General features: G+C 44.3%; 1 protein-coding gene across 2 annotated transcripts in view; it reads right to left on the reverse strand.

The window, feature by feature from the left end:
• LOC144782448 (sodium- and chloride-dependent creatine transporter 1-like) overlaps positions 1 to 13295 on the reverse strand; it is a 338796-nt gene that overhangs the window by 82922 nt on the left and 242579 nt on the right. For both annotated transcript variants that reach the window (XM_078661813.1, XM_078661814.1), the window contains exon 8: positions 5829 to 5953. In XM_078661813.1, coding sequence (XP_078517939.1) covers positions 5829 to 5953 — 125 coding nt within the window. The remainder of the gene's footprint in view (positions 1 to 5828; positions 5954 to 13295) is intronic.

The following is a 13295-nucleotide window of genomic DNA, read 5'->3' on the forward strand; positions in this document are numbered from 1 at the left end:
CACGTATAGCATTGGTGAAAATGGTGGTACTCCCCAAATTCCTATATCTGTTTGTGAATGTTCCGCTGCCCATGACTGCGCACTTCCATGCGAGGGTCTGCTCCCTGCTACTCCAACTGGTTTGGGCCGGGAAGCAGGCGAGGGTATCCTGGAACCTGCTCACACTCCCACTGAGACAGGGAGGCCTCGGAGCTCCCGACTTCAAGCTTTACGCCCTATGCGCTCAGGCGCAGTTCCTACATTTCTGGGCCTTCCCCACTCCTTACCAACCACACGTGGCGGTGGAACTAGCCGTTGCTGCCCCGCTGCCACTCCGGGTGGCGCTTTATGGTAAAGTCAAGCGACCTTCAAAGGATGTGGACACTGTGGAAATGATTCGCTGGTCTTGGCGCGAATTACAAACCAGAGCGGGCCTCTCCTTGCTTTATGCGCCAGCTATCCCCCTACGGGGCAACCCGATGTTGCCTTGCTTGAGTACTAGAGGAGACACACTCACGTTCCGAGGGCAGAGGCTGCATACATTTGCGGACGTCTATCCCGAAGGCACCTTTATGACATTGACTGCAAATAGAGACGACGAACCTGATTCCTTTGCGGACACGCTGCTGTACCACTCCCTTCGGGAATCCTGTAAGAAATTGGGGCCCCAATTCCCTGAGGAGCCGCCGGCACTAGATGCCCTTCATAATCTACTTTCCAGACCTTCCCCAAAAAAACTAGTGTCAAGACTGTACAATTGCATGCAGGAGCAGGCCCCGATAGCAATATCCACGGCTCGACAGGCTTGGGATGCAGACCTGAATGACCCTCTGACAGACGACATGTGGGAATATTGCTGCAAGCAACTCACGGCCCTGTCTCCGAACTATCGTTTGAGGCTCATCCACTTCAAATTTCTGCACCGGTACTATCGCACACCGGCTCTGCTGCACCGCATAGGCATCCGCGAGGATGCAAATTGCTGGAAGTGTGGAGGAGCAGATGCGTCCTTCCTTCATGTGGCGTGGAGCTGTCCTAAGCTGGACGGATACTGGTCTGACGTCTTCACTGCCATTAACCAGATTCTACATAGAGCTGATGCACCGTCACCGCTCCTAGGCTTGTTAGGATATGTCAAAAACACAGACCCTTGTGATAGAAAATTACATGCATTGCTCCTCCTATACGCCAAAAGACAAATATCACTACATTGGGGCAGGAGAGTCCTTCCAATATACACGGACTGGGTAAAAGATGTAACGTACGGACATACACAATTAACTAATTATTGGGAAACAATGCCGACTGCTTCCAGACCTAATGATATATGGGAACCCTTCTTATGTTGGACTAGGGAGCAAATCCACTTGTTCGGCTACAGCACTGGTAAAAAGTGAAAAGTAAGACCATTAATCATGCTAATGTTACACTGTTTGAGTAAGTATCATTCTTTTTTTTGTATGCTTCCTTCGGGAGTCACTCGACCTGCTGTGTTGGTTCCCCCCAGACTGCTGCACTGTTGGTTATAAGTTGTAAACTTCATAGCGGCCTGCCTCCGGGTTGTTGGCGTGACGCAGTGTACCTCTTACCCTTTTGTCTGTACAATAAATGTCTTACACAAAAAAAAAAAAAAAGGTTTCCTAGCAACATAAAAAAACATGCAGGCAGTTTGAATCAATTAAGGTAATCCTATATAATTTATAAAATATTGGAGGACGCAGTAAGCATGAATTTTTTTTAATTTGGGAATCACTATAACCTGGGTAAAACATGGGTGCCCTTGCCTCACTCTCAAAACTACAGTTAACTGTAAATTAATACATTGTCACAAACATAAGATGTGAGGTTGTTTTCAGTCCACAATAAGCAATAGTGAAACAGTTTAAGACGTGTGTGAAGCTGTAATAAATTGATGAAGTGTAATTAACTAAAAAAGTGGTCGACAGGCAAACGTTTACATTTTATTTTTTGCTATAAACCACTTAAGGAATTTGTTATCATTAAACTGTTAATAGTGACTCCCTCAAATCTTATGTTTTGTTGTTTTTTCTGATCTATCTTTGGGAATGGGCAAGATTATCTAATACACACCGGGATCAGATCAATATACACAGTAATAAATTGCTTGCGTATTGGATTTTATTATCTACAAAGCTATTCTGTTTCACTAGCTGTACTTCTGTAAATACTGATTATGAAGAGTCCTCTAAGGTAGATTCTTTAAAGAAGTACATGTGCACACATAAATGCAGGTTATCATCATGACTACAATCAATGTCAAAATATTAGATGCCTATCTCTCTTCTCACAGTGCAAGCGTGGGTCATATGGAATATTATTTGGTAGCCAAGATCAAATTTAGAAAATGTTATGCTAACTTTAGCAGGGAGACTTTTTGAAAAGAGAACACGCCTGGTTTATAGAAAATTGTGAAAACGCAAGCAAACTATGTGGTTGTCTACTACAGGACATGACAAATACTTACTTTTCAAGCTCAGGTTTTGCTTCTCCTTGAGAACGATTTGTCACCAATATTTCAGGGGAAGAAACTTTCTACATTAACTGATGCAATTGTTAGGAAAGGCAGATTCTGTAAATATTTGCTTCACATCGTGTAAATTTTTTGATGAGGTTTTAACTATTTAATGTCATTGTGATGTGTGATATTGTCTATCATGTGGTTACAATATTTATTGCTAGAAATGGGTTGCTGGTTGACTGGGGTGTGAGAGCCCTGGTCAAGGAGCAACCAAAATCCGAGTCAGGATAAGGCACAAGCAAGCCCCAAATTAACCTATGCTCACCCTCTGGCAACTTGGCACAGGCATAACTGTGAGGCAGCAAAAACACCGCACAAGAAGATCCCACAACAGGTTAAGAAAAATAGATAAGATTTTGTTTAATCACACAAGACCAATACGACAAAAATCCAATCACGGAAAACGGATATTGCTTTATTAAAGTTTTAAGGTAAAATAGCACCAAAAAGCGCTAAGTAACCCAAAGGGAACTCTGGTCGCACCAGACCATGACAAAGTCACACGTCCAGGCCAACTGCAATGAAGTGCGGGGCAGTTCCAGGGAACAGGTTACTGCCACTTAAAGTACCTTAATCCTCTTTGCGGAGCATTGTGTGGATCAGAGGCAAGAAGCGTAGTGCAGTCGAAGCGATGCGTCAGTTCCGAGATGCAGCGAGGCTGCAGTGCGAGGTCCTTTTGCATTGACGTTTAGGATCCTGTTGACTGGGCTTGAGATGCAAAGTCCAGACGTCGAGAATGTGGCACGCAGCTGAGGCAATGTGTCAGTTCCAGTGAACTGAGAGGGTGCGATCAGCGTCATCATCGAGCTGCTGTTAATGAGAGATGCAAGGACCTGGGACAGAGATGCACCGCTGGCGAAGCACATCGGTTCTGAGAATATGAGGGTGATGCAGATGTATTGTGCCGGGCCCATTGTATGCAACAGCAGCGATGTGTCAGTTCTGCTCGAGGGTCCGCGTCTCAGTCGAGTAGATGCATCTGCTCGGCTAGAAGATGCACCGTTCAGCAGAAATGATGTGTCGGTTCTGCTGGTGAGAACCCCAGGCCCACTTCCTAGTGTTCAGGACTAGGGTGGCACCACTTGGCAAGGTAGACTCACAGATGGCAGAGTACAGGTGCAGATGTAAGGTTGTTGGAAGTCTGTTATGTCCCTGAGGCTTCAGATCAAGAGACCAGCCAGCTGGCGCTTGTAGTCACTCCGGGGTCAAGAGATGGAGGTTAAGTCCTCCTCACCCACGCAATGTGGCAGCAGGTCAGGATGTCAGCACAGCAAAGCAGGAGTCCAGCAGAGTACAAGTCCAGCAGAGTGGCAGTACTTTTAGCAGCACAGCAGCCCTCCTTCTTGGCAGGGTATTCAAAGATCCAGAACTGTACTGAAGTGGTGGTGTCTGAGCTCCTTCTTTTATACACAGTTGTGCTTCTGAAGTGGTGTGAAGCTTCTAGAGACATGCCATTGAAGTACACAGACGCCCTGCTCTGCCAGCCCTGACTCCAGACTAAACACGGGGGGGGGTATGTAGCCCTTTGTTTGGGGACACGACCCAGCCAATTCAAGTGTAAGTGTGGCTAGGTTCCACTCCTCCCTCCCATCCTGTCAGGATAGCTCACTCAGTCACACCCAAGCACCCTTTGTGTGTGTGACTGTCTAGTTGAAATATACAAAGCCCAACTGCCAACTACACCCAGTCATGTGTTCAGAGACAGGCTGCAGACACAAAATGGCTAAGGCAAGAAAATGTCAACTTTCTAAAATGGCATTTTGCAATCAGACGTCACCATAAGTTAGGATTTTAAATTAGGATCCCAGAGACACCAAACATAAACCAATTCAATCTTCCCATTTGGAATTGACACTTATAAAATGTAATACGGTAATCTCAATGTTACCCAAATATGGGAATTGCAATAGTGAAAAACGAATTTAAGAGTTTGTCACTGCCAGGTCATGTAAAACTTAGAAGTACATTCCCTGTTTTTTTTAAATACATTGCACCCTGCCCTATGGGCTATCCAGTGCCGACCATAGGGGTGACATCTATGTATTAAAATGTTTGGCCCTTGCAAGAGGTTTAACTTGCAGGTCGACATGGCATTTAAAACTGCACACACAGGCTCTGCAATGGCCGACCGGAGACTTTTTTAAGGGGCCACTCAAGTAGGTGGCACAATCAGTGCTGCAGGCCCACTAGTAGCATTTCATTTACAGGCCCTGGGCACATGTAGTGCAGTTTACTAGGGACGTATACGAAAATTAAACATGCCAACTGGGTATAAGCCAATTCTACCATATTTTAAGGAGAGAACCCAAGAACTTCAGCACTGGTTAGCAGTGGTAAAGTGCAAATAGCCCTAAAGTCAGCAAAAAGGGGAGGAGGAAGGCAAAAAGTCTGGGGATGACCCTGCAGAAAAGGCCATTTCAGACATTTATACTTTGCACTTTCTGCGTGGAAGTTAGTGATAAATAAATAAATGCGTCTACGGTCCAGTGCCTCAGATTAGGACGTTCACTTTTCTACCTAGCTCCAAAGCCTCGACACTCCCTACAAGGTTGGATTCTTACGTTTAGTTACTTGTAGCTCAGTAACCAACTAAAAAACAACTTTTTCAAAATAAAATAATTTGGAGTGTTTCTCCTGGACCAAGCAGGAGTGACATCTTGCTAATTACACAAACTCTTCTCGATGATGGTGTGCTGGATAAATTCTGCTTCACTTTTATGCAGTACACAACTCTTGCTGTTATTAACAGCAAACACAGCAGCAAGACCTGTCATATGGGGTGTCTTCTTGCACCTTCCCCATTATTGTCCTTGGTAAAGCAAATCTAAGCCTTTTAGGAAGTGGAAGATCACATTTAATATCTATAAGTATGCGGTTTACCATATAGGCAGTAAAGATAGGGGGGGTGGCACTGGAGATATTCCGGTGGTGCAGTTTCTCCAAAAGACTGGCATGACTCACCTGCCATCTGATTGGCTCACCACAAACCTACCAGCCTTTGGAAGCCCCCAGCATGTCACCCTAAGATCCCAATGAGCCAGTCAGTCATTAGGCTGGTATTCATCAAATAATTCACAAGTACCAGTTGCATGCCGATTGCTTTTGCACGGCATGCCAATTTTTCAGCTCCTAAGGATCACACATGAAGTCATAGGCACATGTGCACACAGTGATTCGAATAAGAGACCGTGGTTAAATGGATCATGTCCCAAACATACTTTAGTAATGGAGTAAACAGAAGAGCAAAGTGTCCTCTTCAGTTCAAAAAGTATAGTTTGGATTATTTGTAAAGTGCTTTGTGAAAACTTACCAGACTCTGCTACCTTTGAGATATCAACGCCCTGCTCAGAAGCCATAAAGCCAAGAACAGAAAACACCACAAATCCGGCGAAGAAGCTGGTAGAGCTGTTAATCGCTGCTAGGATGTAGGCATCCCTAGTGGAGAAAGGAAGAAACCGAAAGGAAATATAATACACAATGAGGAAAAGAAAGCATGGGTCAGTCTTTGAGGACACACTATAGATGCAGGAAACCGGTGTTCCTTTAATCAAAGAACAGAACACTACTTTGTCTTGTCTGTAGAAACATACCTCTTCTGTCTGCAAGACTCACAAGGCTTTCCACCAGGGGACTTTCACATACCTTGCACAAAACATCGTTATGACTGCCAGGGATGACGAGCTTTTGAATAAGTTAGTACTCAGAACCTGCTCCTAAGCAAATAAAACTTCCACCTGCCAATTCCTGGATTTAGAAATCAGTTTTTGTTCTTTCTTAGATGATGCATCTACAATCTTGAACGCCTTCTCACTTGATTGCTGATTGGCCCCTTTGATTCCAAACCTTGCAGAACCCCAAACATCCATTGCAGCAGCATATGACTCCCCCCAACCCAATGCATATCTACTCATACACCTGCTTCTTGACCAAACTTCTTGACCCTATATTATGCCTTAGGTACTCCTGGCATTACTATGTGGCCAACTCTTAATGCGGATATAACCTGTCCCTACCACAGTGGCCCCTATTACTCTTAACGCTTTCAGGATGTGAATATCCCACCGACATTACATTGCCTTCTTATTTTAACACATGCTGTGTCACACATGCACTATGTCTATCTTTTATTTGTTTGTACACTGGCTATATATCTTCTCTAATGTACCTTTAAAGTCCCTCAGTGGATGTATATTTCTAATTTTCGCAGCATACACTACATGCAAGGCCCTTTCTGACCCGGTTCTCTTTTTGATGTACCTCTTTGGAACACCCTGTCCTTACCCCACTTGTGCCTCTTCTGTTCACCATTCAGACATCCGGTAACGCACGGTCCAATCTCAACAAAACCCCATAAATAAATATTGAACTTGGAGGTAGGAACTCAAGACACAACTATAAGAACAGGTAGAAAAAACAGATAAGGTGAAGGTTGTGTACGTCTCTGCCAACGTCAGCACACTACTTAACAGTTAGGCAAAGCGGACAACCCTCTGTCAAAGAGCTGTGCCCAAAAAAATAAGGGGAAGATTCTGAAACTAAAAACATAAATCAAACAAAAAGCTCAGAGTGAAAAGATCCATAAGAGGGCACACTGTTGGCTTTGAACGAAATCAGAAAGCAACAAAGAGCCACCCTCAACACCAAAAGAGACCTGCTGCTGATTCAACAATCCTAAAGCATTAAAACATCTAAAACTCTATAAGCTACTATGAAGGCTCACCGCTCCTCAGTGGGAGATTTGAAACAGGAAATGGAAATGCAGTGCAAAGACCATGCACACCAACCTGCCTCCCAGACCACTGAGCCTGTGCATCTCATCAATAGAGATGAGGAGTTGGGTGTCATCAGTGTTAAGAACATATCTCAAAGCCACAGGTTCTCACGATTTTAGCCAGGGAGGAGACAAATATTACTAAGTGTTGGTCTGAGCTAAGAACTCTGCTGGGTACCACATTTCGATATATGAAGGGGGGGAGGAAACCGATCTGATTGTGTTCAGCTGAACTGACAGTTTTTTTTATTTAGAAAGGAGCCTAACCACTGTAGGGCTTTTAAATGTTGCCCAGTCTCATGTGATAGTCTGAGTCAGGCTGGAGGGGTGTGATACTTCTTTTACTATCGTAAATTATTATTGGGAATAACCACCTTTTGATGAAATACTTTCTTTCCTCTTTTGAGTGAATGTTAATTCTTCAGGTCTTTATTGTAGCCCTGGCAATCTTCGGCACCCTTTGAGCGCTGCCATGTGTGCTCAAGCAATTTACATTTTCTCCTCCCTAACCTTAATTTCGAGAAATACCCTTTCTCCAATGAACAAAGTCTGGATGAGTTGCCCGATTTCCAAGGCGCACAACTATTCAAGGCATTGATGGTGAAGTAGAATTTATCTAGGTGGTAACTACCTAAGGACACGTCTTCTCCGAGACCTGGAGGCCCGAAGTGACTTAAAAAAGATTCTGAATCAATTGAACACCAAGGTCTTTTTAGGGTTGAGAAAGTGTTGGGTTTCTTTTTCAGAATTTCTGGCAATGTGAAAAAGAAATTATTTAGAAAATGATCTGACCAAAGTAATGGATTAATGTTGTGTAGCTTAATTGCTTCAGTATTTGAGAATAGGAGATCAAGCGGGTGCCCAGCTTCATGGGTGGAGCCTATGATCCACTGTTTCAGGTGAATGATTTGTATTTCACTCTCCAACCTTTTGCACAGGGGGTCCTCAAAATGTCCATAGTTAGATTTTAAAAAAACAATCACTAAAAGCTGATCATATTTTAAGATCAGTGGGGACAATCAAGTGAAGAGATTGGAAGCCAACTGGGAATTGTAACCGGGCAGCATGTAGAGAACAGCACCCCCAAACAGTGCCAGTGAGTTATAAGACAGCTAGAAGGTGGAAAATTTCACAGTTCACCATTGAGGCACTATGTTCGGCAATTTAGATGAATGGGTCCTTACAAATAATAGCAATGCCCCCTCCTTGTCAGCCTACTCTATTCCATTTCAAGATTTTGTATCTTAGAGGTTTTGCTACAGTAATCTCTGGTAGAGCACAGCTATTGGTCAAAGTGTCGGAGCCGAATAATATATCTAAGTTAATGTTAATTAAATCCCATATCTCCATGCAATGTTTGGGGAGCTACGTAGCATTGAAGTACAAACATTTCAGGCTTAAACTTTCTGGATTCTCATTGTTGATAGGAGGGTCCTTGAAACCTGCTTTCCCATTTACAATTAATGCAAGAGAAAGAGCCCTCTAGATGCCCTGGTGCCCCAATGCACATATGTTGGAAACTGGTTTGAGGATCATGTAAGAAGAGCTTCCCGCGAGTAAAACAGTCTTCCCTGTGTTTCTGGGGTGAAACAAGCAGGGGTTCTGGCGACATACGGGCTTGCCTTTGGCTTACCTTGTGAGCTACCTGCAAGTAGTTCTCCTGTGTGCATTCCAATTTACTGAATGCTAAGCTTTTGTTTAGCTGAATTAATAATTATATCAAAATTGAAAAGTGAACATTTGAGACGGAAATTTGTGTATGGTCAGATATCGTACGCTTATGTTCGGAGGAAAATGCTTAAATTTCCAAAATATATTTAAGGTTGATAGTTAAGTGTTAAATCATATGGCATGGGGAAATCTTATTAAGAATATTATTTACCTTGGTGCCATTGACATTGCAGATATGGCTGCAACATATGATCTATGTAAAAGCATTCCAAATCGACAAAGCCTTTTTTTACATTGCTTTTGCCCAACCCAGTCTGATGCACTGAAGTGATCACAGCTAGCAACTCTAAAATGAGGTGACTGGTGCAGGTAATCTTTCATAGGGCGCTCACCAATGTTATCTTGTCTGATGTGGTCATTATTGCAACCCTAATCATTTTAGTAGCTCAAAGTAATTTTCATTGAGCATATGTAGCGCTTATTACAGAAATGGTTAGAGTGCTGTGCTCACCAATCCCTCAAATGTGTATGTGATTGTCTTAAAATACATGGAAGCTGGCAATAACTATGTATTCACCTAATGTTCCTACTACAGTATATGTGTGCAATCTCTACTCATCTGTAGTAAGATAAATGGCTACACCGTCCAACTAATAACCAGGGTGTAACAGTTGAGGTGCAACAATTAGCTTTCAAGGAAATATTTGTGTTGCTATGTCAACCTATTGTACTTATCTGGAGGACAGCGTGAATCTGCCTACGTGTACATAACAATGTCAAATAGAAAGCTTGCTTCAAGGTGAACTTGCATTAAATGTCTTTATATTATTTATGCAAAAAATAGCAAGCAACATATGAATGATTAGTAAAGTTTCTGCATAGCATATCTGCATCCCAAGATTCTGTTACATCAGAGGATGCATGACACCGAGGATTTCCAAGATGGCAGAGATGGAATGGGGCTAATCAATGGTATGACCATGTAATGCAAGGAAAACAAAATCCCCAAATGTACGTTATAAAAATAGTGTCCTTCAGCTGTTCTTAACCTTTTGAATTCTGTGGAACCCCACTGAAGCATTACTGGAATCTGAGGATACCCACTGCGTCATTATTGGAAACTGGGGACCTCCGGCCTATGCAATTTCAATGTTTTGAACCTCTAAACAATACACAAAAATACAAAAACAAGCATGCACGAAACAAATGCTCAAATAGTGACATCATTTGTTTAATTCATAAATAAATCTAGAAAAAGATATTTGAATTTTGATTCCTTGTTTGTATTTTATTCCATTAATTTAAGTAATATTTGAATTTGTAAAGCAGTGGCGGTCTCCGAGTAGGTCTTGTGGACCCCAGGAGTCCTTGGACCCTAAGTTAAAAACCACTGATGCAAATCATCTCAGGGTTCGAGGTCATTAAATAGGAACTAGCCTTCAAACTAGGTTGACTACATTGACAGACTATTGCTACAACTTACAGTAAACTGTACTTAATTATGTGCTGTCTTGCGCACTCTTGCATGAGAGCCAAATAGTATGCCAAACTGCCTCTAAGAGGCTTTTCTTGATGAATGTGGGCCCCACCTGGGCATGACTCTCATAATAGAATCTTTGTCACATCTGGATTTATGTGTGATTTGGGGTATCTGTACTTGGTTAGCATTCCCTACCTATCTCCGCTTGACACCAGTATAAAAACAATTGACATGGACTCTGATTGGTGTGACTAGGCAAAAGTTGTGCTCGATGTTGCCACCTGAAAGGTACATTCTCCTAGCTTAGCCAGCGCATCTGAACAAATACACAAGCTCATTTTTTTGCTAACATATTTAAAGTGCTGGTAATGTGGAACTAGATATAGAGAAAGCAAATCTGAAAAAAGCATTAGATTTGGAGAATTACCTCTGTCACAGGAAAAACATAGTAAATGTAAATGCATTCAGAAGACTTCCCACTGCCTGAGAATAGTCCAGAGACGTTACCCCTTTATCTGCAAAATCGAATTTCTAAATCAGGCCTTTAACCTTGACTTGAATTTTGGTATGAACTTCTGGCTTCATGTCAAGTTTTTCACAAACCGCACCGTGTAGTGTTTTCTGTGAAATGGAGAGTACTTGAGGCCTGATCTAAAATAAGTGCAGCCCATTAGACTCCCGAGTTTCTGGCTGCGTTTCAGCTCTGTGTATGGCAGGCGGCCTAGCTGGCAAGAGCCCAGCAGAGAGATGAGAGGGAACATGGTCCATCAGAGAGACTGGCGCAGAGCACCCTTTCAGAATCAGAGCCAGGAAGGTGATGGAGGAAGAGCCTGGCAATGAGCGCCGAAGCAGAGAGAACAGTACATTCCCAATAGGCTGGTGTCAGAAGAGCTCGTCGAGATGGCGTAGTGCTAGCCATAACAAGCTTGTCTGACATGGGGCCAACTCATACTTGTTCGCCTGGGCTGGTAGAGGGACTAGTCAGCTGGACATTAGCAACCTACTGGCCTCTGATCTTGGACCCTTCACCAATGCCACATGGACCTTCTGGTCCGGGCCGTCTTTAGGGCGTTGCGACTGGTGCAGCCGCACTGGGCGCTGACCTGTGAAGGGGGCGCTGTGATCTCAGGGGGCGCTGTGTTTAGCAATATTTTATGATAGGAGAGATATGGGGTACTTTTGTAGGTTAGTAGTGAGAGAATCTGAAAAGGCAGTCATGGGGGCGCCAAAAATGATTGTCGCACTGGCCGCCACCAGCACTAAAGCCAGCCCTGCTTCTGGCTAGCTTCTGGAGCGCCTTGAGACCTGTTGGTGAGCTGGCGCTATATAAACCAAAGTAACATAACATAACATAACATACATGGAGTTTTCAACCTGCCCTCTTAATCTGGTCCTGGTGGTAACCTGTAGATCTTGAAAACTCTAAAAAGCTTGCTCATCAAGTACACATTAGTGAAACTTTCTTTTGCAAGTTATTAACCTTCCTGAACGCAAGTCTGATATTGACTATGTTTTCTGTCAAGCCCCTCTTTCGAACATCAATGGTGTGGAGCAAGGATTTGAGCAGCATTGAAGCGGCATGTGTATTCTGTGTCAGGTCACACAGCTATGTCAGTTTTAGGCATGAGGCTCTGAGTTTATCGCCTGTAGGCCTTGAAGGCAGCAAATAGGTAGTTTCCCTTGGTAACATGGCGGAAGACTGGGCCAGGCACTACCAGCCGCTTGGACCGACCTAGATGCCATCAGTAGTAATTAGTAAAAACAAGTGATGGTGCCCAATGACTTGCTCAGTAGCCCTTTTCCAGAACGACCACATGTCAGCACGCCCAATACGAAGGCCTCAAAGTCTGGAATCCACCTCATGCCTCCTTATACCCCAACCAGGCACTCGCTGTCGTTTATCGCACGCCTGCAGGTTCCTGCTGTCTCTCCATGACAGATTTTCATATTTCTCTTCCTCTTTTCCACTCTTTACCTCTGTGAGAAATAACCAGTGAGGAAATAAGGGCATGTCCCCAAAAATGAGTGGCACATCGGCTCAAATACAGCACTGTCCCTGTGCTGCTTTTATTAGGCCAGCAGGGGAAAGGGCCGTCACCTCACTCCTGAACAAGGACCGTGAGACTTCTGTTCAGAGGTAGACCCCAAGGATGGGGGCATTCCTTTCATTTAAAAATGGGAAAGCCCGACGCCCGGGCCTGCTGCGTGTCTGAGGCGGACACAGTCGGAGTGTTTTCACTTCAGGCTCCTTATTGAGAAGCCAGCGACACCCGCGGCGGGCTCGTGTTTGTCCTGGCTCGGAGGAGCGATGGGAACGGTTGAAAGAGACGCCGAGCCCGAATAACGGACAACGAAGAGCGGGTAAAAGAACACGTTAAAAACACGTCAAAAACCGACGGGTAGCGGCCGCGTGCCAGGCCTGTGCAGAGGTCACGTCACTCCGCACGAGACGGACAGGCCGGAGGGCCCGCTCCCGATTGGATGAAGCCACAATCACTCACATAGGAGCATCCCTTTCCGGTTTGTAGTGCCCACTTCTGATTGGCTGAATCCCAACTCACCTACGGGAGCATCCCTCTCCGCTATCTGGTGCTGCCGCTTGGTATTATGGGAAGAGCCTTTTTACCCCCGCGTGCCAGGTCCGTGGAACGTGCGTGGGCCGAGGCAGCGTGGTGACGGATCCCAAGCAACGGGTCTCGCGAGACCAGGGGAGAGTGTGACTGGGCTATAGACTCATTATTACCTGGACTCAGTTAAACCATACATGCCAAAAAGTGCATTATTTTAAATGTATTCGGCCCATAATTGCCTCTGGTGCCACAAGCCAATAGGGAAAATAGATACCACCGGTTTTT

The sequence above is a fragment of the Lissotriton helveticus genome, chromosome 9 (assembly GCF_964261635.1).
Source record: "Lissotriton helveticus chromosome 9, aLisHel1.1, whole genome shotgun sequence".
NCBI lineage: Eukaryota > Metazoa > Chordata > Amphibia > Caudata > Salamandridae > Lissotriton > Lissotriton helveticus.